The sequence below is a fragment of the Cyrtonyx montezumae genome, unplaced genomic scaffold (assembly GCF_038088225.1).
Source record: "Cyrtonyx montezumae isolate F1298 unplaced genomic scaffold, pur_monq_1.0 scaffold_8, whole genome shotgun sequence".
Classification (NCBI taxonomy): domain Eukaryota; kingdom Metazoa; phylum Chordata; class Aves; order Galliformes; family Odontophoridae; genus Cyrtonyx; species Cyrtonyx montezumae.
Window position 1 is genome coordinate 69,174,256 of NW_027072089.1, and position 22,561 is coordinate 69,196,816.

General features: G+C 36.6%; 1 protein-coding gene across 3 annotated transcripts in view; it reads left to right on the forward strand.

Annotated features, from left to right (window-relative positions):
* TRIO (trio Rho guanine nucleotide exchange factor) overlaps positions 1-22,561 on the forward strand; it is a 230,644-nt gene that overhangs the window by 129,332 nt on the left and 78,751 nt on the right. For all 3 annotated transcript variants that reach the window (XM_065752445.1, XM_065752448.1, XM_065752446.1), the window contains exons 16-29: positions 108-227; positions 1,058-1,249; positions 2,175-2,324; positions 3,687-3,801; positions 8,372-8,487; positions 11,019-11,141; positions 13,245-13,439; positions 13,556-13,671; positions 14,206-14,272; positions 14,993-15,102; positions 16,334-16,403; positions 16,873-16,962; positions 18,881-18,973; positions 20,670-20,781. In XM_065752445.1, the coding sequence (XP_065608517.1) occupies positions 108-227; positions 1,058-1,249; positions 2,175-2,324; positions 3,687-3,801; positions 8,372-8,487; positions 11,019-11,141; positions 13,245-13,439; positions 13,556-13,671; positions 14,206-14,272; positions 14,993-15,102; positions 16,334-16,403; positions 16,873-16,962; positions 18,881-18,973; positions 20,670-20,781 (1,669 nt within the window). The remainder of the gene's footprint in view (positions 1-107; positions 228-1,057; positions 1,250-2,174; positions 2,325-3,686; positions 3,802-8,371; positions 8,488-11,018; positions 11,142-13,244; positions 13,440-13,555; positions 13,672-14,205; positions 14,273-14,992; positions 15,103-16,333; positions 16,404-16,872; positions 16,963-18,880; positions 18,974-20,669; positions 20,782-22,561) is intronic.

The following is a 22,561-nucleotide window of genomic DNA, read 5'->3' on the forward strand; positions in this document are numbered from 1 at the left end:
TCAACAATTTCAGAACCATGTTTGTCCCTAATTGTTTTTGTCAATGATGCTTTTCTTGCTAACTGGCAGCAGAGCTACATATTTCAGGGTCTTTTCCTTTGTTACAGGTCTTGGGCTGGATCCGCAATGGGGAGTCAATGTTAAACGCTGGCCTTATCACTGCCAGCTCTTTGCAAGAGGCAGAACAGTTACAGAGGGAACATGAGCAGTTTCAACATGCAATAGAGGTAAAAGCAATGTTTCAGTGACCATCACCAGAATTCCTGTATTTCATGAGTCTCAGTGAACAACATTGCACAAAGGAGATGTAAAGGATGTTTCCCCTGTTTATTGCAATAATATAGTGCTAATTATTAATTCTGAGAATAAACAAACCTGCACACATCAGTCTTATGTATTCTGATTAAAAAAAAACAAACAAACCTGGAGTGTATTCTGAAAGCTCTAGGTCTTTGCCAATTGATGGGTAGGTGATGAGAAAGATTAAATTCTGTTTCTTGGGTCACTCTGAATTCAGATATAATCATATGTAATATAGTTTAGTGCTGAGGAATTTAGGCAAGTATATGTTTATACAGAGAATAATGAAGCTCTACATGCTTGCACATTTGTTTGTTTAATACTAATGTGCAATAAACTATCTTGACACTCTGAGGACAGAAATAGCAATCAAGTCAAAATAAGATAAATCCTTTCCATCTTTTTTTTTTCAACCTCATATTGAAGGAAAAGAAAATCAACTTGGAATTCATGATTATAAAGAAATTTACTGTGATGTAAATATGAAGTATATGACTGAGCACTACACAGTGACATTCATTGTAGGCTGCTGATTTGCCAATTAATCTCCATAGGATTTATTTTCTTTCTTTTTGCATGGTGAAGTTGTGCAATGACTAATATTAAACAGTTCTTTTTAGTTTATGAGTGTGTATGTGCATACAGAGTGTCACTGACACATTGGAAATGCGAACTTTTGTGGTCTTCAAGAAAATGAACTCTGAATGTATCCCTTCTCACATGCTCACTGAACTCCTGAAATTTCACCTCTTTTCAGAAAACACATCAAAGTGCCCTTCAGGTTCAGCAGAAAGCAGAGGCAATGCTGCAGGCTAATCACTATGACATGGATATGATTAGGGAGTGTGCAGAGAAGGTTGCTTCCCATTGGCAACAACTGATGCTCAAGATGGAGGACCGTCTCAAGCTTGTGAATGCCTCTGTTGCCTTCTATAAAACTTCTGAACAGGTACAGAAATGCTAGTTGATCTGTCAGCTTTGGTTAATGCTTCACTGTGGCATAAAGCAGCACTATGTAGAAGACTGGCTTAACTGGATTTGGTTTTATTTACTTATATTTACTTATTTATGACAAAAAATGCAAAAAGCAACTTATTTTCCCAGCTGCCCTAGGAACACAAATCATGAGTTTATAAATGAGCAACCAATACACAGATTGTGCTAACTACAAAGAGTCTACAGCTGATTTGGTCAGGGCATGTTTGATCAGTTAGCAAAACTCAGAGAGGGTACGTTACCAAAGTGCAAAGTACAGTGGTTACTAGTGAAGATTCAAATCTTTATCAACCTCTCCTGTCTCTCTCTCCTTTAATATTCTTCAGATTCTTACTGTAATTGAAAAAAAAGAAAAGGCTTGTAAAATATTTTTAAAATGGAATGCACCATATGAGTGTTTCATATGAGTTTCATATGAGTTTCTGTTTGTATCAAGATGTTTTGCTTAAACCGTAAGCAAGTTGCACAGAGATTTAATGGAAGTACTTCAGATGGTTAATGCAGTGTTTTGTATGCAAGTTAGAGAAGAATCAACTTAGTTTTATTAGTCAACAGTCAAGTTAGTGGGGAGCTTGGTAAGACTGATTCCTCTGTAATCATGTGTGATGCTCACTCTGATCTGGACAGTTAGAGAGAAAAGAGAAGATGAGCTTCATTAGAGAGAGCCTCTTCAGCATATCCACTTAAGAAGGACAGTGCTTGCAAAACCAAAGCCTAAGTTTGTTGCCTCCCCTCAAGTCCCAGTCAAAACATGTTAGAATCTAAGTTATGTGTAGGGAGTAGATTTGTTTTCAGATTCTGTTTTCTCAAATTAGGAATGAATTAGCTATTTTTGTTGCGCTAAATTACGTGTGAGCTGAACTCATTCTTCCTGATAGGTGTGCAGTGTGTTGGAAAGCCTGGAGCAAGAGTATAAGCGGGAAGAAGACTGGTGTGGGGGAGCAGACAAGCTGGGTCCCAACTCTGAAACAGATCATGTTACCCCCATGATAAGTAAACACTTAGAACAGAAGGAGGCATTCCTAAAGGTATGTTTTTTCACTTTTCTTTGTCTTCTGTGTCTTAGAAAATTCACTATTACAGTGCTGAAACGTGTGTTAAGCAATCGTGTAGTACCCGGTTAAAAGCTATGTGTACGTGTCCAGAACTGCAGAGATGTAGAACATGGCATGCTCACCGTTTCTGATAGTGATTAGGAGAGCGCAGCTAAGTTCATAAAATTGTATCCAGTTTTATAGAAGTATTTCTTGCTGAACTTCAGTAGATGTCAGATCTCCCACTGTGCTGAAGTGGAATTGGGAATCACTGCTTTGAGCAACTGTCATTATAAAAAAATACTTAAAAGCTGCAGCATTAGAAAAGAAGTGACAGTTACATAGTGTTACTGCTGCCTGTGCAACTCTTAGATGTACTTGGACTACAAGTACAGAAGGAAGAAATTGCTGGACAAGGATCTGGGAATAGTTGGCTTTTGTAATAGTCTTCAGATAAGTGAAAGGTTTTCCATCCATCTAATGTCCTCATGAAGGGGTTACTAACCATACTGAGTACAAGTGCAATGGATGCTTGCAAAGCAGCATAACTAAGCTTATAACCAAAGTCTTTTTGCCAGTATCATCTTGGAAGATTTCACAGTATATAACTTAGTTTTATCAAAAGTCTTTTTGTTTTCAGAGCATGAATGATGACATTCAAAAATATCTTTTAGCTCCAAGTATGCTGTCAGATATATCTTTCAGCAGCTGCCATGTGATTTTTCCAGTATTGTGTTAAAATAATTTGAGAAATGTCATTACTAGATCTAGCCACACAACCTTTATCTAATATTTTTAAATTGTATTTTGTTTCTGCTTATTAGAAATAAGACAATCAGGCCATATATAGTACTTGTTGTGCATTAAGATGAAGAAAGCATCTGAGCTGAGGGAGGACTTGAAAGTTCTCAGGGCATGTCTTCATGTCTGAGCACTTTTGGTTTTACTTCAGAAGAGCCATTACTTTCTGTGTAAAGCATTGGTGGATATTAAGCATATCCAGGTGATGTCAGAAGCATGTGCACTCTGTTTATACAATAAATCATTTCAAGAGGCAGATACACAAAGCAAACTTATCTGTGATATCTGAGTCATGCTGAAAGCTCTAGAGGTAATTGCTTTTAGGATCTTCAGATAAAAATTGTTTATTTTGTTTGTAAGTAAGGATTAACTGCCGTTTGTTGATGAAAACATTTTACTGGTTAGCATTAGTTACTTGTAGGAGAATTTAATAAGCAACACATAAAAAGTGTAGGGAGTGGGATATGCACAAAAAGGGAAAGAGGAAGGTCCTTCATCTCTTTCTGGTTTTCTACATGTGCATCTTCAAAGAAAGTAACACTGCTGACTCTCTAGGCTTGCACGCTGGCCCGGAGGAATGCTGATGTCTTCCTGAAATACCTGCACAGGAACAGCGTAAACATGCCAGGGATGGTGACGCACATCAAAGCACCTGAACAGCAAGTCAAGAGTAAGGGATTTCTAGTTCTTTTTCTCTCCAAAGAATCTGATTGCCATATGCTGTTGTGTGTTTGATGGGGGGGGACTGAAGCCTGCAGAAGTGGAGATGGTTCTGTCAGGCTTCACATGAAGTAATTAAAATTGTTTTCACACTTGCAAAGAGCTGCCAGTCACTCTTAAGCTCACATTAATTTCCTCTGAATGTATCCCTTCTTATGCGTAATCTTCCTGCAATTTGTCCTACTAGCATCATGTTCAGATTTCTTGTGGAGGTGAGTAATAGCTAAGGTGAGGCTGAGGCAGGAAAGAACTGTTACATGGAGCCTGGATTTTATTAGGTGTAATTCAGTGTAGTACAGCATTGAAGTGTAACTTGTGCTGTGGAGAGTGGAATCGAGAAATCTTCAGGGGTGAAAGCAGCAAAGGACAGAAAATAATAGGATATGCATAAATGATAGATATGGTAGGGAGAACAGAGATTAGAGAGAGACATTCAGAAATAAATAACTATGTTTTAATCGCTTATTTGCTAGTCATGTTCTGCCTGATGCATTTTGAAACTATGGCTGAGCACTGAGGCCATGTTACAGATTCAGAAACAGAGAAATCTAATAATCTAATTAATTGCTGTTCACAGCTACCTGAAGGGGAGTTAGGCAGAAGATGAGCCAAACTCAGAAGAAACAGCTACAGAAAGGAAATATCTGAATGCATATATGGAAAAAATGTTACAAGAAGAGTGAAAAAGCACTGAGTAGAACAGGTAGACTAGAGAGGTAGTGGAATCTCTGTCTTTGGGAATTTTTAATTGCTTTGAGGAAAAGATTGGAGTAGATGACCTCCAGAGGTCACTCCCATCCTAAATTATTTTGTTATTCTACCAGAAAAGGACATATGCTCACTTTTTCATTTTCCTGAAAGAAGAAAACAGTTTGTGTTAAGTTTATCTATGTATCTTATGGCACTCAAATTAGGTCTCCAACTGTTGAATTTTTCCTTTTGGAGAGATAATAGTATATTGGATATTTCTAGGGAAATAATTGGATTCTGAGAGTTGAAGCTTTGACCATGTGCAGATAAAACAAAGGATTACCCCATCCCCAAGATACCACCATTTAGAGAACTCCATAAGACAAAACCTCTGGAGAAATTACTAAATAGAAAATTGTTGCAGACATGTCACTTAACTTTTCTAGTAGTAGTAAACAAAACCAAAGCAGAAAGGAAGCAGGAAATTGTAGCTGCAGTGGTTATTGAGGGTAAGAAAAACATCTTAGGACTTGTAGACAAACTTTTACGTGATTCAGTTCCAAAAGCAGTTTCTGCAGAAATAGTCATTCTGTGAAAGATAAATGTGCTCAAATGAGAAAAAAGTAGGGAAGGCTGTGCTAATGTCCTTAAAAAATAATTATATTTCAGAATGATAATGTTCTGTGTGTTCTGTGTACATTTAAAATCCTGGATGAATGATTCATGTTTAAAAAGCATGTGATGAACTTTTAGAAAAATAGAAAAGCAACAGAAATCCCCAAGTAGGAAAACAATAAACTGTGCAATCTAACAGTCTATTTCCACCATAAACCGTAAGAACTAAAGCTTCTGAGAGTCAAAATAAAACTAGCAAGGCTTTTTGGATCTTAATGGTGTGGTGATAGCTGACAAAATGATTTTAAAGTTCACTCTGCTCTTTTTTACTTACATATAAGTAAAAAAAAAAAAAGTTTTTAAATCCATTTTCTAAACAGATAGGGTTAGAAAGAATTAAGCATTTGTTTTATTTTGGAGAAATACAGCGTTGAGTCTGTTCTGCAGGATTATTAATCTTGTACTCAAATGTATTCTTGAAATAATGTGTAGACTGTGGTCAGTATATTTAGGCATTAAAAAGAACAGTTTATAATAAAGTGGAGTTAACTTTGAGTTTCTGCAAAACTGCTGAACAGAAAAAGAAAAGAAAAAAAAATGAAAAACATAATGTACCTTATTCAGTGGCACACTTGATCCTTATTCCCAGATGCAGACTAAGATATCTAGAAAAGAAATCTTTAAATGAAGTTTATCTAAACACATTCTTCATGGGAAACTAATCACAATGAATACTGAACTCTGAAAGATGTCATTCTGTCCCTTCATACCAGTGTACAGAATTTTCTTGACATGTAGTTATAACTATTCAAATTCTCTATCAGACACCATGCCAAAGCCAAGTTTTAGGAAGCAGCTGTAGCCTGAAACTTTGCTGTGGCATGTGAATTCAGTGACAATTGCAGGAAGCTCAGAACTGGAGCATCATCTTCTTTACTGCTGCTGCTAATTTTAAGTGCTTCTTTCTTACCTCTGCTTCACAGGCTGCAGCTGAATATTCATGGTTGATGAAGGAACTTTTGTCTAGTGGTGATTGTATTTTTAAGTAGGTTGCATAGAGAGTGCGGGATGTGTAGAGACAGGCTCTCAGAGATTTCAGCAGGTAAAAGCCTGAAGAATAAGCTGAAAACTAAAGAACTAATTTATTTTTTTAACAAATATTGGAATTGTAGAAAATAACAACTACTTCAGAAGTCTTAAAATAGAGCTGCTTGTCTAAATTTGATATGCCTATGTTCTGTAACTTCCTGTGAATATTTTATAGAATATTTTTTCTGTTCCTTGTCAGTCCAAGAAATTAATGGTAGTAACACTAATGGGACTCAGCCAAATGTCTCTCACTGGCTTGCCATCTGTATCATGTCCTGACAGAACGAATACTGTTCCAGTTAGTTAAATTCACCTTGCTTGCTGAGTGTTAGAACTCTTCACTTGCGTCACTATCAAGATGTCTCTTTTTATATGGCGTCTAGTTGGGGGTATTATATGATGTAATGATAGTCACCCAGAAATCTGGTGTATAGTCTATGCAAGCATTTCAGAAGTGACCTAAGGCAGGAGTAAAACTGAGAAAGCAGGTGAGGCATTGTCGCTCATAGCAGATCAGCACATGATTTGGCAAAGGGACAGATCAGTTGAGGCATGTTTGAGAGTAGTCTGCCCAGCAAGAAGAAAGCATTGGCTGCAGTTACCAGATTCCAACCAAAGACAAACCATGGGTGATTTCAGTGCTCTGTGTCAAATGGGACCATGGTATTTCCAAGAGGGATGATACTGGCAGCAGTGCAGTCAGGTTTCATCATCCTCAGGGAGGCTGTGAGAGGTAACTGGTCCCAGGTTACTCATAGGCAGAGATGCCTTTCCCTTCAGGCTCCCTTTCTCTGAGCATAACTAAATGGTTGGTCTCTGAGTTGTTTGCAAGTAAGGCATGGTGGTCAAGAACCATGAGGCAGGGAGATACAGAGATGTTGTGATACCTGGCAACTGAGACTCTTCATTCATATTTGTGGAAAATGTCCAGTTGTGGGTGTCAGTAGAAAAATAAAAAGCATGGTTGTGAAGAAATACCCTATTTTTTTCTTTTTTTTTCTTTTATTTCTATCATTCCTTTTTTTCTTCTTTTTCCTTTTTTTTTCTTTTTTTCCTCTTTCTTTCTTTTTTTTTTTTTTTGGATTCTTTTCTATTTCTTTCAAATGTTAGAGACTTTCCATTGGGTTTTTATGCACTTCTGACAGAATCACCTGGCAGAGATCTTAGGTTTACTCATTCCCCGTATTCCACCTTGCTATCTGGGTTTGCAGTAGCTACAAAATCCTCTAGGGCTGCTGTTCTGAAAGAAACAGTGAGTTAAGTGAGCTTCACAAGAGACTGCTAGGATTCTTTTGTTTGAAATGAAAAACAATAAGCGTGAAAGAAGAAGAGTGCAGATAAAATCTTAAGCGTATTGTAAACAAAACACTTTGCCTTCAAAGGACTTCTAAGTCAGATAAAGAGAATTGCAGGATGTCAGTAGAATTTACTTTTCTAAGCTGTTCAGCTTCTGATACTCAGAAATGGAATAGCAAAGAGTGGATATAATTATTTGATTACATGGAAATTCTATCAAGGCACAGTGAGTCCGAGCAAGTCAGTGTACTCAATTACACTGTTGGTTTTTGGGGGTTGTTTTTGTTTTTTTCAGGAGGAACTACAAATTTAGTGATTTTGTATATTTCTATTACTTGTGTTTCTGTACATCTAATGCTCTGATTATGTTGTGTTTGTTGTTTTAGTGGCTTATGGTTACATGTTTACCCATACGTATTAAATACTTTGTAAGAAACTAGTATATTAGGAAAAATCTTTTCTATGGTTAGCTTGGAACTTCAGACAGGTTGTCATTATTTGTGTATATTCACTCTTTCTGAGAAAATCCTTCAAGAACTATCTTTGTCATAATACATTTTCAGGTCCTATATAAGTACCAGTCCCTGTATGAAAGGCATCTAACAGAAGAAAAGACATTACAGATAGGTTTTAATAACATCTCTAGTTTCTTTAACCAACATTTCTATAAGTAGTAATGACAAAGGAAAACATGACAAAGAGCAAAGCATAATAACAGAATCAGTGCATTACACATTCTACAGTGTAAACTACTTTCTACCACTGCATTTAATAAGTTATTTCAAAATTGGTTGTCACAACTTGTGATGAAACTGTGCTTATTCCTTTAGATATCTTGAATGAACTCTTCCAGCGGGAGAACCGTGTGCTGCATTACTGGACCATGCGTAAGAGACGTCTTGATCAATGCCAGCAGTATGTGGTGTTTGAAAGAAGTGCCAAGCAGGTGAGAGTTTTCTATAAAAATTCTCTCCAGTATAATCAAGGTTTGACATAGACTGGCTTGTCCCATTGTTAGAAACTTGTTACTGACTTTAGGACTTCAAACATCAGAAAGATCAAAAATTAAGTAAAAATAAATTGTTTTAATACAGAATATCTAAATGTTTCTGCTGGCTTGGTCTGGTACTGGCTAGCTTCATTTTCACAAGTTTGTGTTTGAAAAGTGGTTACACTTGTTAACTTTCATACACACACTTAATGGGACCAGAGAAATAACCACAACATTTTTCTCACATGCTGGGGTGGAAGAGGATCTCATTAAACTGATTGGCAGTTCAAGAAAGCAGAGATGTTGGATAATTCAATGAACAATGTAACTGAAGGGCTGAGAAGGGTTTTGCAGTTTCTGTGTACTTGTTTTCGTTGTTTCTTAGGTTGTAGATTATTCTTTAGGTTGGGTGGGGGTTTTTTGTTTGTTTGTTTTAACAGTCTGGAAATAACCATTAAGTAATTAAAAAAACTACCACTAAAATAATTTCCTTTACTAATCATAATACAAATCCTAAAATTAAGCATGGGGTTCCAAGATGGAATTAGTAATTAGAATGATCTGCAAATACAATTTTTGTTTGTTTGTTTAACTGGATGCAGGACAAGGAAAGGAAGCTATCTGTTCCTGTTCTGCAATACCCATAGTGTGAAATACGGTTAGATGTACTTTAAAGGACTCAAAAAGCTAATCTTTTATTTCTTTCTGACAAGCAGTGTAGACAGAAACTTAATGACTAGGAGTCTGGTTTGGGTCTCTCTTGAAATATTTCTGAAATCTGTCTTTAGTGATTTCATGAAGAAAGTAATGCAAGTTAAATCCTGGAATGGAGTGAAATATGAATATGTCTCTAAAAAAAAACCCAGCAACATCCACCCTCCAGCCCCATTCACCACTTCTGAATAACCTTAAACTCAACCTCTGCTAAGCATGTGACCTACTTGCTTTTGTACAGAGATTATTGACTAATGGTCAAACACTAGAGATAACGATCTGTCAGCATGTTCATTGTAAATCCTGTTATACAGCCTCCCATTTAGTCACTGCCCCCTTTATTGGGACACTACACTGATTAACCAGAAAATGAAATTACTGTTATCTATGTATAATTTTTTCTTGGGAAGTTGAAAGAACTCATTCTTTGTACTTTCAGAACATTGTGCCCTGATATAGAAAAAGATAACATAGTAGTTTGCAAGAAAAATGATAAAATGACAAACCATTCCAAAATTAAAGACTCATGTGGCCTCTAAATCTTTCAGTTCCTTTATGGTTATGTGTGTCTCCAGCATATAAATCTGATCTTTGCATGAAATGAGCTGGCCTAAACTGTATGAATTAACATCCAGATAAATTTTTGTCATGTTGTGACTCTTAAGAACTACCAAGTAGTGAAAAGATGACATTTGCTGAAGGGAAGTTTTGTTTATCACTCATTCCAGCACTGTGTAATAGAGACACCAAAAAAAAAGGGGGGGGCTAAAAAGTTGAAAAGAAGTATCAAAATAGTCATTAATTATGATATCAACAGTAGTCATACTTCTTGTCTATATCACTTTTCACTGGCAGAGTTTGATATAAGAATGACAAACATCATACAGGAAAACAATTGATGTGCCTCTCTTCTTTACTCTAGTCCAAGAGTTCTTGGTTTGTTTCCTTCAGTGGCACATGAAAGGTGTAGAATTATTTCATCAGGCTTGCATCCATGCTGTTGTGCAGCTACGTAAATGGCATCCTGATATGCCTTTACAGTCTTTAAAATTTAGATATTCACATTCAGAATTTTAACCAAACTGGAATGAATTCCTTGAATGTTTGATACTGGCCTTGTCAGAACCAAGAAGCTTCTAAGCTCGTGTTCCTCTGCATACTGCCGTAGCAGCTTGTATTGAGGGTTGTAAACAACTTGGCAGGGCGTGCCTTCGGTCATTGTTCTGATTTTTAGTGTTAAGCAGAAGTTTGAGGGGACTCTTAATTTTTTTCTAGTAGAAGGACAGTAGGGTTCATCACAACTATTATAAGGACAGTGCATATTAATGTGGGCGGAACATGGACCATAACTTGGGACAGTGTGATTTGTAGTAGTAAGAAGGAAAAATGCTAGGATGTGGAAGGAAAATAATTTTAGTATGCAGTTATTTAGTGATTCAGTTTCAATAACAAAATATTATTGACTTTTACCAATGTACATACATTAATATATCTAATAAATGTCACCATTCCTCCTTTGCGTAATGTAATAATTTTTAGGTTGGAAAATGCATATTTATGTTGAAGTTCAGCAAGCTTATGCTGCAACTAAGAAGTAGTTTTTGCTCACTTCTGGAGTATATTAATGAAACCACAAATGCCACAGCGGAGCAGAGTAAAATTTAACCATTACCCACCTGTGTTCACAAAATGCTTACTACAGTTGATATCTACTGCCAAAAGTATGTTGCCCTCTCTCTTACTCTTCCTTTGTTTTTTTATATTTATTTTAGGCTCTCGAATGGATTCACGACAATGGGGAGTTTTATTTATCCACACATACTTCCACTGGTTCCAGTATCCAGCATACTCAAGAGCTGTTAAAAGAACATGAAGAATTTCAGATCACGGCAAAGGTAAGATAAATAAAATTACATATTATTAAAAAAAACCCCAGCAAATAAGATAATAAAGATGTCTGTCAAGCTTTGTTTTCTTGTCTTGACTTAATCTCTGTATTTCTACTTAGAAAATAATAGAACAAAAGATAAGCAGAAGATAATCAGTATATTGCTTGAGTCTTACCAGCCTGATGTGCAGTTGATTTCTCATGACAGAATTGATTTTAAAAAATGGTTTAAAAACAACAACAAACAACCAGAAGCCCCGAAGGTCCTTTGATTTCTGTTTTTACATCCTCGTGTCTGTGGATTACTCCATGATCATTTAGGATATAACATACAAGACAACAAATTATTCATCTGACGTTTAATAAAAAAATAATAGAAAAATAGTGGAAAAATCTTTACTCCTTAGATTATTCATTTTATTAAAAGTCTGCAGTTCTACTGTATACTTTTGAGCTATGGCAGAATTGTGTTCTTCTGTGACTCTAGAGGCTCGTACAAAGGTGCATCTGCTACTTGTGAGGCTTACTAGCTTTCTCATGTGAAAAAGCAGCAACTAGTGCATGACCAGAGTACCTGAGCTGAAGTAACCTTCTGTCTTTGTGTTTCACTTTTTAACTGTCACCTTTTTCCACCTCTTGGCTCTCCAGTCTTCTCAGAGAACAAGAAAGTAAACAGGTGTTCATTTATGTAAGGACTGCCTCAATCAAGAAGATATCTTGGGATGGAGTTGGTCATGGGACGTGTGGAAAGGGAGAAAAGAGAATCCAGAAAGAACAGATTGTATTTGCTTTTCAAACTTGGATTTTCTTTCTTCTGAGTTTTGCTCCAGCCTTGGTTCTGTTGGATTCCTTCCAGCATGCAGAGTACCACTTCCTCCCATTACTTCCTCTGTCAGGCAAAGGATGATGCTGGTGCCCCTTTTGAAAGGATGCTCCTAGTGCCACTCCCTTTGCAGTTCACTGCTTGCTGGGAGGAGATATTAGCCCTTGCTTCCTTGGAATGCCATGGTGAAATGCTCAGAATGACCATCAGAAAAAGGAAAAAAATAGAAAAACTTGGAAGGACAAACAACAGAAAAGAAAAAAAAAAGTTCTTATTAACTGCTTTGCTCAAATCCCTGTTAGTCAGGCTCCTGACAGTATCTTTTACTCTGACATGGTATCTGAGAAAAATAGGTGGAAGTATAATGTCATCTTTGGTGGGTAGTTTATGATTTGTACAGGAAAGCGTGTGATCTGAGAAAGCAAGGTAATTGGAAAAAGCACTTGTAACCACCACTAAATTCATTTCTTTGTTCTCTTAGTTTCTAAGAACTGCATGACAACAAAAGAAACAACATAAAAAAATAAAGAATATATTCTTAATCTATTAAAGTGTAAAGTACATAACAAAAATGATATCAATCACAGCATTCAATTAAGCCCCTGTATGAAGGGAGGAAGGCTCCTGAGATTTTGTGGGTCAGTCTCAATGTTAGTGCTTTGGTGTACTGAATGAAATACACTTGATGGGATCAAAATCTGTTAGTATTAGTGCAAGGAAAATATCCATGCTCTGAAAAGCTTGCCTAGCAGAATTTAGTCTCTGGATTAGATATTGAGCATGTTTTTTTGAAAGAAAAAGAGTTACTTCTAGTCATGTAATAGTAAAACTCAAGAAAACCTATATTACAGAGCCATAGCAGAGAAGGGACCTGTGGAGATCACCAAACCCCTGCTAAAGCAGGATTCTCCTTAGGTACATTAAACAGAAAAGCGTCCAAGGGTTTTGAGTATCTGCAAGAGGAGACTCCACAACCTCTCTCTGGGCAGCCTGTTACAGTGCTCTGCCACCCTCACAGTAAATAAGTTTTCCATTGTGTTTGTATGGATCATCCTGTATTCCAGTTTGTGCCCATTGCCCCTTGTCCTTTCACTGGGTGCCAGCAAAGAGAGTCTGTGACGTTTCTTTTAAGAAAAAAAGTATCTGTTTAAAGGAGTTCTGGAACAAGAGGAGGAAGCTTGCTGCTTTCATGACTTCTCCACCTGTACTGAGTAGCAGGTTAAGCAAAACGATCCTCTTCATGACAGGTAGAGTTAGTAACTGTTTGATATTTTCCTGTTTTCATAGCAAACCAAAGAGAGGGTGAAGTTGTTGATACAGCTGGCTGATGGCTTTTGTGAAAAAGGGCATGCTCATGCAACAGAGATTAAAAAATGTGTCACGGCAGTGGATAAAAGGTACAGAGACTTTTCTCTGCGCATGGAGAAATACAGGACCTCTTTAGAGAAAGCTCTGGGTATTTCCTCCGATCCTAATAAATCGGTAAGTGAAATTGGAGCGTGATGATAGACACACAAAAAAATCTTTGCTTCTCTTTGATTTATCTATAATTTTCTCCTGTCTGCTTCCTTAATCAATTCTTCCTTTCTTTCATAAAGAGCAAAAGCTTGCAGCTGGATATAATCCCAGCCAGTGTCCCTGGGTCAGAAGTGAAACTGCGTGATGCTGCTCATGAGCTTAATGAAGAAAAACGAAAATCTGCCCGCAGGAAAGAGTAATGAATTCATTTCTTTTTAATAACTGAGAGTGCATAAATCAATTGTGATAATGAAGCAACTGTCATGGCTTGTCTGAGAGCTTAGAAATTGGATAAACAGTAAAAGAGTGATACCATTCAGTAGCTCCTACCACCTTTCATTCACATGCCTATTCTTACACTAAATTCTAGCATGTCAGAATCTTAGACTTTCAAAGCCATCTTAGACCTGTGTTAACTTGTTGGTTTTTTTTTTCTTTTTAGAAATAATGTGAAATAAATGTGTAAGGGGGGGGGGGGGGGAGAGGATAAGTTAAATCAAATGAAAAGCATTTGAGAAAATTTCCATCTCTTTCCCCATTTATTTTGCACTGGTTACTAATGCAAGAGTGCTATCTCTTCATGTCTTTTCTCTCAAAGCATTTCAGTTTTCAGATTTTCTTAGAGGAGTGGAATAAGCAAAAGCTGATGAGAAATGTGTATTCTGGTTATTATGTAATCAAAACGATTATGCAGATTGAGATTTGATTAATCTTTCTGTTGTCACCTAAGGTTTATTATGGCTGAGCTAATTCAGACAGAAAAGGCTTATGTAAGAGACCTCCGAGAATGCATGGATGTAAGTTTTGAAGACAAGATTCAATCTGTTGCTTTCTACTTCTTTCTGATATTAAAAACCAAAAATCTTTAGTTTGTTGTCATAAGACCAAATTAACTATTTTTTTCTGCTATTATGAAGAAACTTAGAATTATCAGCCAATTCAGAATTCATTCTATATGTTTTGCATTTGTCAGGACTGAATTTTAGTCTTTTTTTTTTTTTTGGAGAGAGAGGGGGAAAAAGTTCTGAGGTTTAATTGATGTGCTTGGCTTGCAAGAGAGGAGAGCTTGTGTTAATTCTCTTATTATGTGTATCACATGTTCTGCTACTCATTGACTCTTTGAATAGAAATTCAGGGAGATTCCATGGAAAGGTGCCCAATAATTGTTATGCTCAAGCTAGTAATGCTCGCTGTTATCTGTTACACACAACACAAACTTCTAGACTGCAGACATGACCTTGATAAGCAATATCCTGAAGCACTAGAGGTTGTCAAGAGCACTATGCATTTTAAATGATGGAGTTTCAAGAACTGTGTTAAATTGTCAGGTTTAGAACTTAGGTTTTCCTGTCAGAATCACAAGGTATATGTAGCACAACAGACAGTGTCACAACTGGTGTTGATGCTTCTGCATGATCTCCATGGATTTCTCTCTGTGAGTGCATGCTTATGGATACCTGAGTGCTTCTGTTCAGCATTCTAACAACCTTTTATGACATCTTTTTTGTTCCGAGCAGACGTATCTATGGGAAATGACAAGTGGAGTTGAGGAGATCCCACCTGGTATTGTAAACAAAGAGCATATTATCTTTGGAAACATGCAGGAAATTTATGAGTTCCACAATAAGTGAGTGACTTATCTCTCATTTCCATTTTACTGGTAACTCTGCGTGATGACCTAAGGGATTTGCTAATAAAAATATTGTGCATATGAATAATGGACTCTTTGCCATCAAAATTCTAAAAGATTTTTTCTCACATTGCTATATTGTTTGAATTGTTCCTTTTTTGCAGCTAGGCATACACCATTAGAAACTGTCTTTTTCAATCTCAGTCATCTTTGAGCTTTTAAGAAATTATATGAATGCACTAAAATACTGCTGTAGGTTTTTCAATTGTCATGAAGAGATGGAAATCACTAAACTCAACAGAATATAAGTATGGCACAAATATCGGTATCTTTAGTTACTTTGAGCACCCAAAGATAATTCAACCTGTTATTTCTCTTGACGTGAAGACTAAACTTTTCCTGAAACTCAAATGGTAGGAAACCTACATTGGGAACTACTTTCAATTTTGTGTACTGAAAGTATGTACTGAAGCAATTTCTGATCTTTGCATCAAAACTTGCATTGAATTGTCTTACATTAGTTCTTATCAAAGAAACATAGAATGGCCTGGGTTGAAGAAGACCTCAAAGATCATCTAGTTTCAATGCCCCTGCTGTGCACAGGGTTGCCAACTACTACAGCAGGCTGCCCAGAGCCACATCCAGCCTTGCCTTGAATGCCTCCAGGGATGGGGCATCCCCAACCTCTCTGGGCAACCTGTTCCAGTGCATCACCACCCTCTGAGTGAAAATCTTCCTCCTAACATCCAACCTAAATCTCCCCTGTCTTAGTTTAAAACCATTCCCCCTTGTACTATCACTACCAACCCCTGTAAACAGTCATTCCCCCTCCTGTTTATATGCTCTGTTCAAGTACTGGAAGGCCACAATGAGGTCTCCCTGGAGCCTCCTCTTCTTCAAGCTAAACAAGCTCAGTTCCCTCAACCTTTCCTCCTAGGAGGAGTGCTCCAGCCCTCTGATCATCTTAGTGGCCCTCCTCTGGACCGGATCCAAGAGCTTTACATCTTTTTTTGTGATGGCAGCCCCAGGCCTGGGCACAGTACTCCATATGGAACTTATATTACATATTGTCACCCATTCTGTTTTTCCTAAATTAGCTCATTATGTTAGTATGAATTACAGTAAGTTTTCTAACCGTCTTCGTTCACAAGACCATAGATCAGTATCAGTTGCTGTAATGAAAATATTTCATATGCCTTACACTGTATTTTTTTTTCTCTACCCATAGTATATTCCTCAAGGAGCTAGAAAAATATGAACAGCTACCAGAAGATGTTGGACACTGCTTCGTGACATGGGTAATGTATTCAGACTTGTGCTTAGAAATAATAAGGGAGGTAGGAAAAAGGGGAGGGGTGGATGCTTGCTCTCAAATCCCCTTGTAGTTTTGAGTCTCTCTAAAAGTAACTATTCCTTGAAATTTGAGTAAAAATTTGTGTATCTTTAACTGGAAAATAATTAAGGTATTACTCTCCAGTGCTGATGCTTGCCTATTCTGGAAGTTTACGTGGATTGCCTAAACCTGCATGTGTTTTTTTGTTCAGTTCAGTATCTTTTCATTAGCTATGAATTATCTACTTTCACATACATTACCATTGTTTTCAGTCTCATTTTTCTGATACATTTTATTATGTGCTGCCAGACTTGAAAAATAATCCTTTGTCACTTGGTTTCTTGAGACAGAAGATAAGTTCTCTGGCAACTGTAGCAAGTCTTCTTGAGTCAGAAATTAAGCTCTCTGATAATGTGTTTCATTTTGGTCTGCAGGCAGACAAGTTCCAAATGTATGTTACTTACTGTAAAAATAAGCCAGATTCTACCCAGCTAATACTAGAACACGCAGGAGCATACTTTGATGTAAGTACTTTATGTCCATCTTAAAAATAGGTCTTGCTATTTTGAGTAATGTACTTATATTTATTTATGTCAAGTGCCTTATTTCTTAAGACAATGCATGTTTCCTGTTACTAATACCACAATTTACTGTCAACTTAAGAATATCAATCACGTCTTTTACTCCATCGATTTATATTCCTCAGTTGGTCTCTTAAATCTGTCAAATTGGTGTTAGAAGTCACTGTCATATCACAGCAGTTCAGAAGTGCAAGCAGGTTTGGGCAGCAACAGCCAAAACATAAATCTCCAGTTCTCTCAGCACAATCAGTAAATCTTAGCATTTTAATTTGCTTAGGTTGCATTGTACAAATTAAAAATGACAATCTTTGTTAAATTTCTTGGAGCAGCTTTAACTTGTAATTGATTGCAGTGGTAATTCAGTTGACTTAACACTGTTCATAGCTGCTGAACCAACCACACTGCTCATTCAATCCCAAAAATTATTTGACCTACATGTAGCATTCCACTTTGGAGAAGACCAAAGTGTAGCAGCTGTTCAAGTTTTTTGACAGTTCTGGCCACCTTGAAGGACATGTTGTTATGGTTGAACACATTATTAATAGATGATTTTGTTATTTTGCTCTCTACGTCATTTTGTTTCCACTTCTCCTGTGCAGAGCTACTAGTCCTGTAGTGCCATCAACGTTTTTTTAGGGTTGTTTGTAGAAGTAGAGAGAGGGGCATTAGAATAGTAATATCACTGAAGCTCTTTCTGTTAATTTCAATAGTCTGTCACTAAAGTGACAGAGATTCTAAAGGTAAAATCTTTCTGTGAAACCTCTGTTTAGGTTTCAGTTGTTATACAAGAGCAGATGGGCTGCAGAAAAACAGGCAGATGCAATCATAAAATTTCAAAGAAAAATCTTGGTAAATACTACATTAAGAAACAACAAGGGGTTCTGATCAATTTGTATTTGAAATTTGTTCTTGCCACCATTTCTGATGCAGTGTCCTTTGATCCCTCTATTTTACTACTGTATCCAGGGCTCTCAATTTCCTAATCCACTTTAGCTAGAGTAGAAAAGCGAAGGCCTGACTATATATAAGTAAATTCAAGAATTGCCTTGATTTCTACCTTGGGAATTTCTGATACTGTAATCATGATTTAAAAGCATATAGTTGCAGTGCATTAATCTGCTGTTAGAAATTGTGTGGTTAAAATACATACAGTACTGTAATAAATGGCAAATGCTGCCCTTGAAATTCAACCATGATTGGTATTTGAAATCTGTAATTCTTTCATGTAATTATCACATAATTATATTTTCTTCCTTTGGCTTACTGAAGGCCTTTTTTGTTTGTTTGTTTACTAGTGGCTCAGATTTCTTTTCAATCTCTTGTGTAACCTCTTTCCTTAGGTTAGAAAGTGTTACTTCTTGCTCCCCCTTGTGGCTCCAGAACAGCTCTTGGGGAAAAGTGCTTTGTAACTATCAGCTTAACTAGCAGATGATGCCATCTGAGGAATGCCATCTAAGAAACTTATTCCTCAGCCTATATGTGATAGTACTTGCTTTTTCCTGGAACACTGGGATTTGTTTTTGTTTTCTCTCCTGAAGGGAAGGTAACAAGAATTACAGATCTTGCTTTAAAAAATAAATTAAAATTGTTGCCACTTATTCAGTGTCCCTTGTCACTGCTGCTTGAATTTAGGTTTATTGAAACGTTTTACAGGTGTACCCTTGGATGTGTTTATACAAAGCGAGCAGGCAACAAATGCATGGTCAAATCACTTGCTCTGGCTGTATTGTCATCTTGTCATTTATTTACTTCTCCTTGCTAAAATAGAAATGTTGGCTGATGTCTACCACATAGCCACCAGAACAGGCTTTAATCTGCATGTTGATGCTCACGAGTCCTCAAATGTTTGCTTCTTGCGTAGGAGATACAACAACGACATGGACTGGCCAACTCTATCTCTTCTTACCTTATCAAACCTGTCCAGAGGATAACAAAATATCAACTTCTTTTAAAGGTCAGTACTAATTCAAACTTCTCTGTGTGATTCTGCTGCTCATAAGCAATCAAAGCTCTTTCTGAAATCAGGAATGCTTTTTTACTCTTCGCTCTGAGACTTACAGCATCCTGAGCAGACATACGTTTAAATATCGCTGAAAATGATAGAAAGCATAAATAAGAAACTTCTTGTCCAGACTTCTGTAAATCAAAAAGGCATGTCTACTAATGTATACCTAGAAAATACCATTAGCATTTCTGGAGCAGACAAGTAATTAATGGCTGCATGTACAGGTGTATTTTTAATGGTTTCTGCAACAGATTTTCACAAACCATTAGCTGTGTTTATGGTACTAACTACTGTAAAATACTGGTATGTATGTGTATCAAATACTTGCACAACTATTGGTACTTGTAATGTTCCTAATAATGCCGTTATATAGTAGCTGTTAAAATAACTAAAACCTTCGAAAACCTGTAGTACAGCTTTCACTTAGTGAACAGATCTCTTGGATGAGCAGCAGTGTTCTTGAACTGGGCTGTATCTGTACTGGGTGACATTGCTTGTTTTGTAGTAGTTGCCTACAAAAGTAATGGTAACTGATATATGTGTCCCCTTTTCTGATTAACAGCGTCCATGGATAATTGTTTTTAAAACTTCTGAAAAACATTTTGTATTATTTCAGGTAGTGTTGGATGGAAGTGGTTCTACTATTTTAACTGAAACTATTGTCTGCTCTTCCCTTGCAAAAAAAAAGATGCAGCTCGATTAAGTTAGAACTTGCAGAGATAGGCTGTCATGTTTTAGAAGTTTTGGGGACCGATTTCAACAATTGTTGAATCTAAAAATGTCATAGGCGATGCAGTATTGAAAGAGTATGATAGATTGATTTCACCAGTTTTTTCAGAGTCAAATGGTTTTGCTGCATAATATGGATGTAGAATTAGATGGATGTTGGATTTTCTTTTCTTCTACAAATGGTGTGAAACATAAAAGGATGAAGAGCCCAAATCCTGAATGATGGCAGAACATTTCCAGTTTCAGAAGTTTTGTCTATTTGTCCACGTAATATTGAAGCTACTCATCTTCTACCTCTTCTTTTTTTTTTAGTTAATCTCTTTAGTTTTAATCTTAATTTTAAATCTCTTTAATTTTAATCTCTTTAGTTGCATTTTTCTGCTATTTTGTCATTCAAAATTTAAGTGCAGTGTTCTGTTTTGCTGTAGTGATGGATGGTACTGGCAGTTAAATGGAAATAGTGCAATTATAATGATAGTAGGAATCACTTAGCTTTCTTATTAAAAAGGAATATAAACTTCAGTGAATCAACAAAGCAGAAGAAACATAGTACATTATTTTGGTCATGTAAGCTACATTTTATCTTGATACCATTCAAACACTCAAAGAATGTGAGGAAATTTGAATATCAGCTCATGTGTCTTGAATGGACACTGCACTGCATCGCCTTACATTCCATTGTAATGTTTCAGCACATTCCTTCTCTAACTACTGATTATTTCAATTAGAGATGGTTAGGCAAAAGTTTGGGCTGCTCTATGAGGAACAGATACCGATAAGTACAAAATCTGCTATCATGTCCTTGGATTAGATTTTACATTCCAAAAATGTTTTTTTGCATGTTAGAAGTAGCATTTAATTGCCTGTTGTGTTAATGTAGAAAGACAGGAAGTTCATGTCTTCTTAACTTTTGCAGGAGTTGCTCACGTGCTGTGAAGAAGGTAAAGGTGAGATTAAGGATGGCCTGGAGGTGATGCTTAGTGTGCCAAAGCGAGCCAATGATGCCATGCACCTCAGCATGTTGGAAGGTAGGATTCAAATCTAACTCAGTCATATTTAGTAACTTCTTATATTACTGTACATTGAGGAGACCTGAAAAACATGAAGACTCTCATCTCTGTGTTTGTATTTCATATACTTTTTATTTGGAGCTAAATAAAATGTGGACTTATTGAAGAAAATAAATTGTGTTGGACAATGGATAGAGTTTGTTAGGTTTTTTTTAAATTTTTCTTTCATCCTACTTGACATCTCTGCCACTACAGATCTGAAAAATATGTAGACCAACAAAAGTTTTCTACTAGTCTACCAAGTTAGTGGTCAGATACAATAAATTCAGCTGTATTTTCCAAGCAGCATCCTTAACTTCTTTAAAAGAGGAATGCATGTATATTAGAGTTGATTTTTCTGATTTATGTATCAAATAATGATCTCCAAGAAATTCATACTTTTCACATATGTTTGCTGCCTGTTCCTTTACAGACTTCTGGTTCAAGTGAAATCTGTTTTCTGGCAGTAAAAAGTCAGCGTAAGCCAATTTAGTATGAGTCTTAGCCAGAACAGCATAATCATGTTTGTGGCAGACAGTTGATATTGGAAGAAATTGCTTCTATGTGCTGAGAGCAACTTTCTGGCAAAATCCATTTTGCTATTGGCATGTTATCATGTATGATGGTGCCGTCATACATTTAATAATAAAACTGGGTATTTTTTGCAAAGTATATTTATTTAAGGTAAAAGCAGAGCCGCTTTAGTTTGCAGTTGCAGAATATAAACTTACTGTAAGATATTTTTAGCCAACATTGTTTTTCCTCTCTGTGCTTTCTTTGAGCTTTCCATAGAATTTGCAGTACCGTGCAAGTTAGTATAAAATGCACCTTGATTTGACATATGATTCTTGGTCGTGTGAATGCCCTAGGTCATCTCTCTTACCCAATATTAAACAACAGAAATATTCATCAGTTTAAAGGAACCATTCCAAATGCTTTGTTCAGGATATGCTAGCATAAATGCTGACCAGCATTGGTAATGATCTTCTAACACAGGGAATGTGACTCTGGAGAATATCCTAATCTTTTACATAAGTTGGTTTTATAACAAAGCACGCATGTACAGTTGAGTCATTCAATGTTAAACAAATATAGTGAGTGAGCACATTTCCTCTTTGTGTCTCTGGAGGTTTTTGAATGAACATCCTGGAGCAACTTACTTCTGATGCTCTCCATACTTTTCCCTCTTCAGAACACTAAGAACTGTTATTGTCTTGAGAAGGATGGTGTTTTTCTGTCAAAATTATTGGCAAGGAGTATCTCTTCAAAATGCAGTTTTATACTGCTCAGAAGAGTATGGAAGACTAACTTCTGTTATCATGCACCTCTAAAACTCTGTGTTAGCCTGGGAGAATGCTTTTGCTAGAATGGAAGGAAAGTCATTGGTATTCTCAACCTTAATCTTTGTTCCATCTTTAAATCATGTTAAATAATGGAGCTCCTATTTCCTCATTGCAGAGTGAATGAGTAGTAGGCAGATCCACATGGAAGCAGCTCCAGGCTGCCATCTTTTTTCATTGTCTATTGCAATATGTTTGTATGTTTGTTGCATGCACACAGGGAAGCTGTATCAGAGATGGTCTTTGGGAGCCACTGTTACCAGAACGTTATCAGCTATGTCTTTGCAAGCTGCCCACTTTTTACAGTAGCAAAAACCTCTTAAGAGAAATAATTTTCTTTGCAAAAGAAGTTACAAGAAGCCAACAGAGCTTTGTTTGTTCCATTTGTTCGTGAAATGCTGCCAAAAGAGTTGATAAAC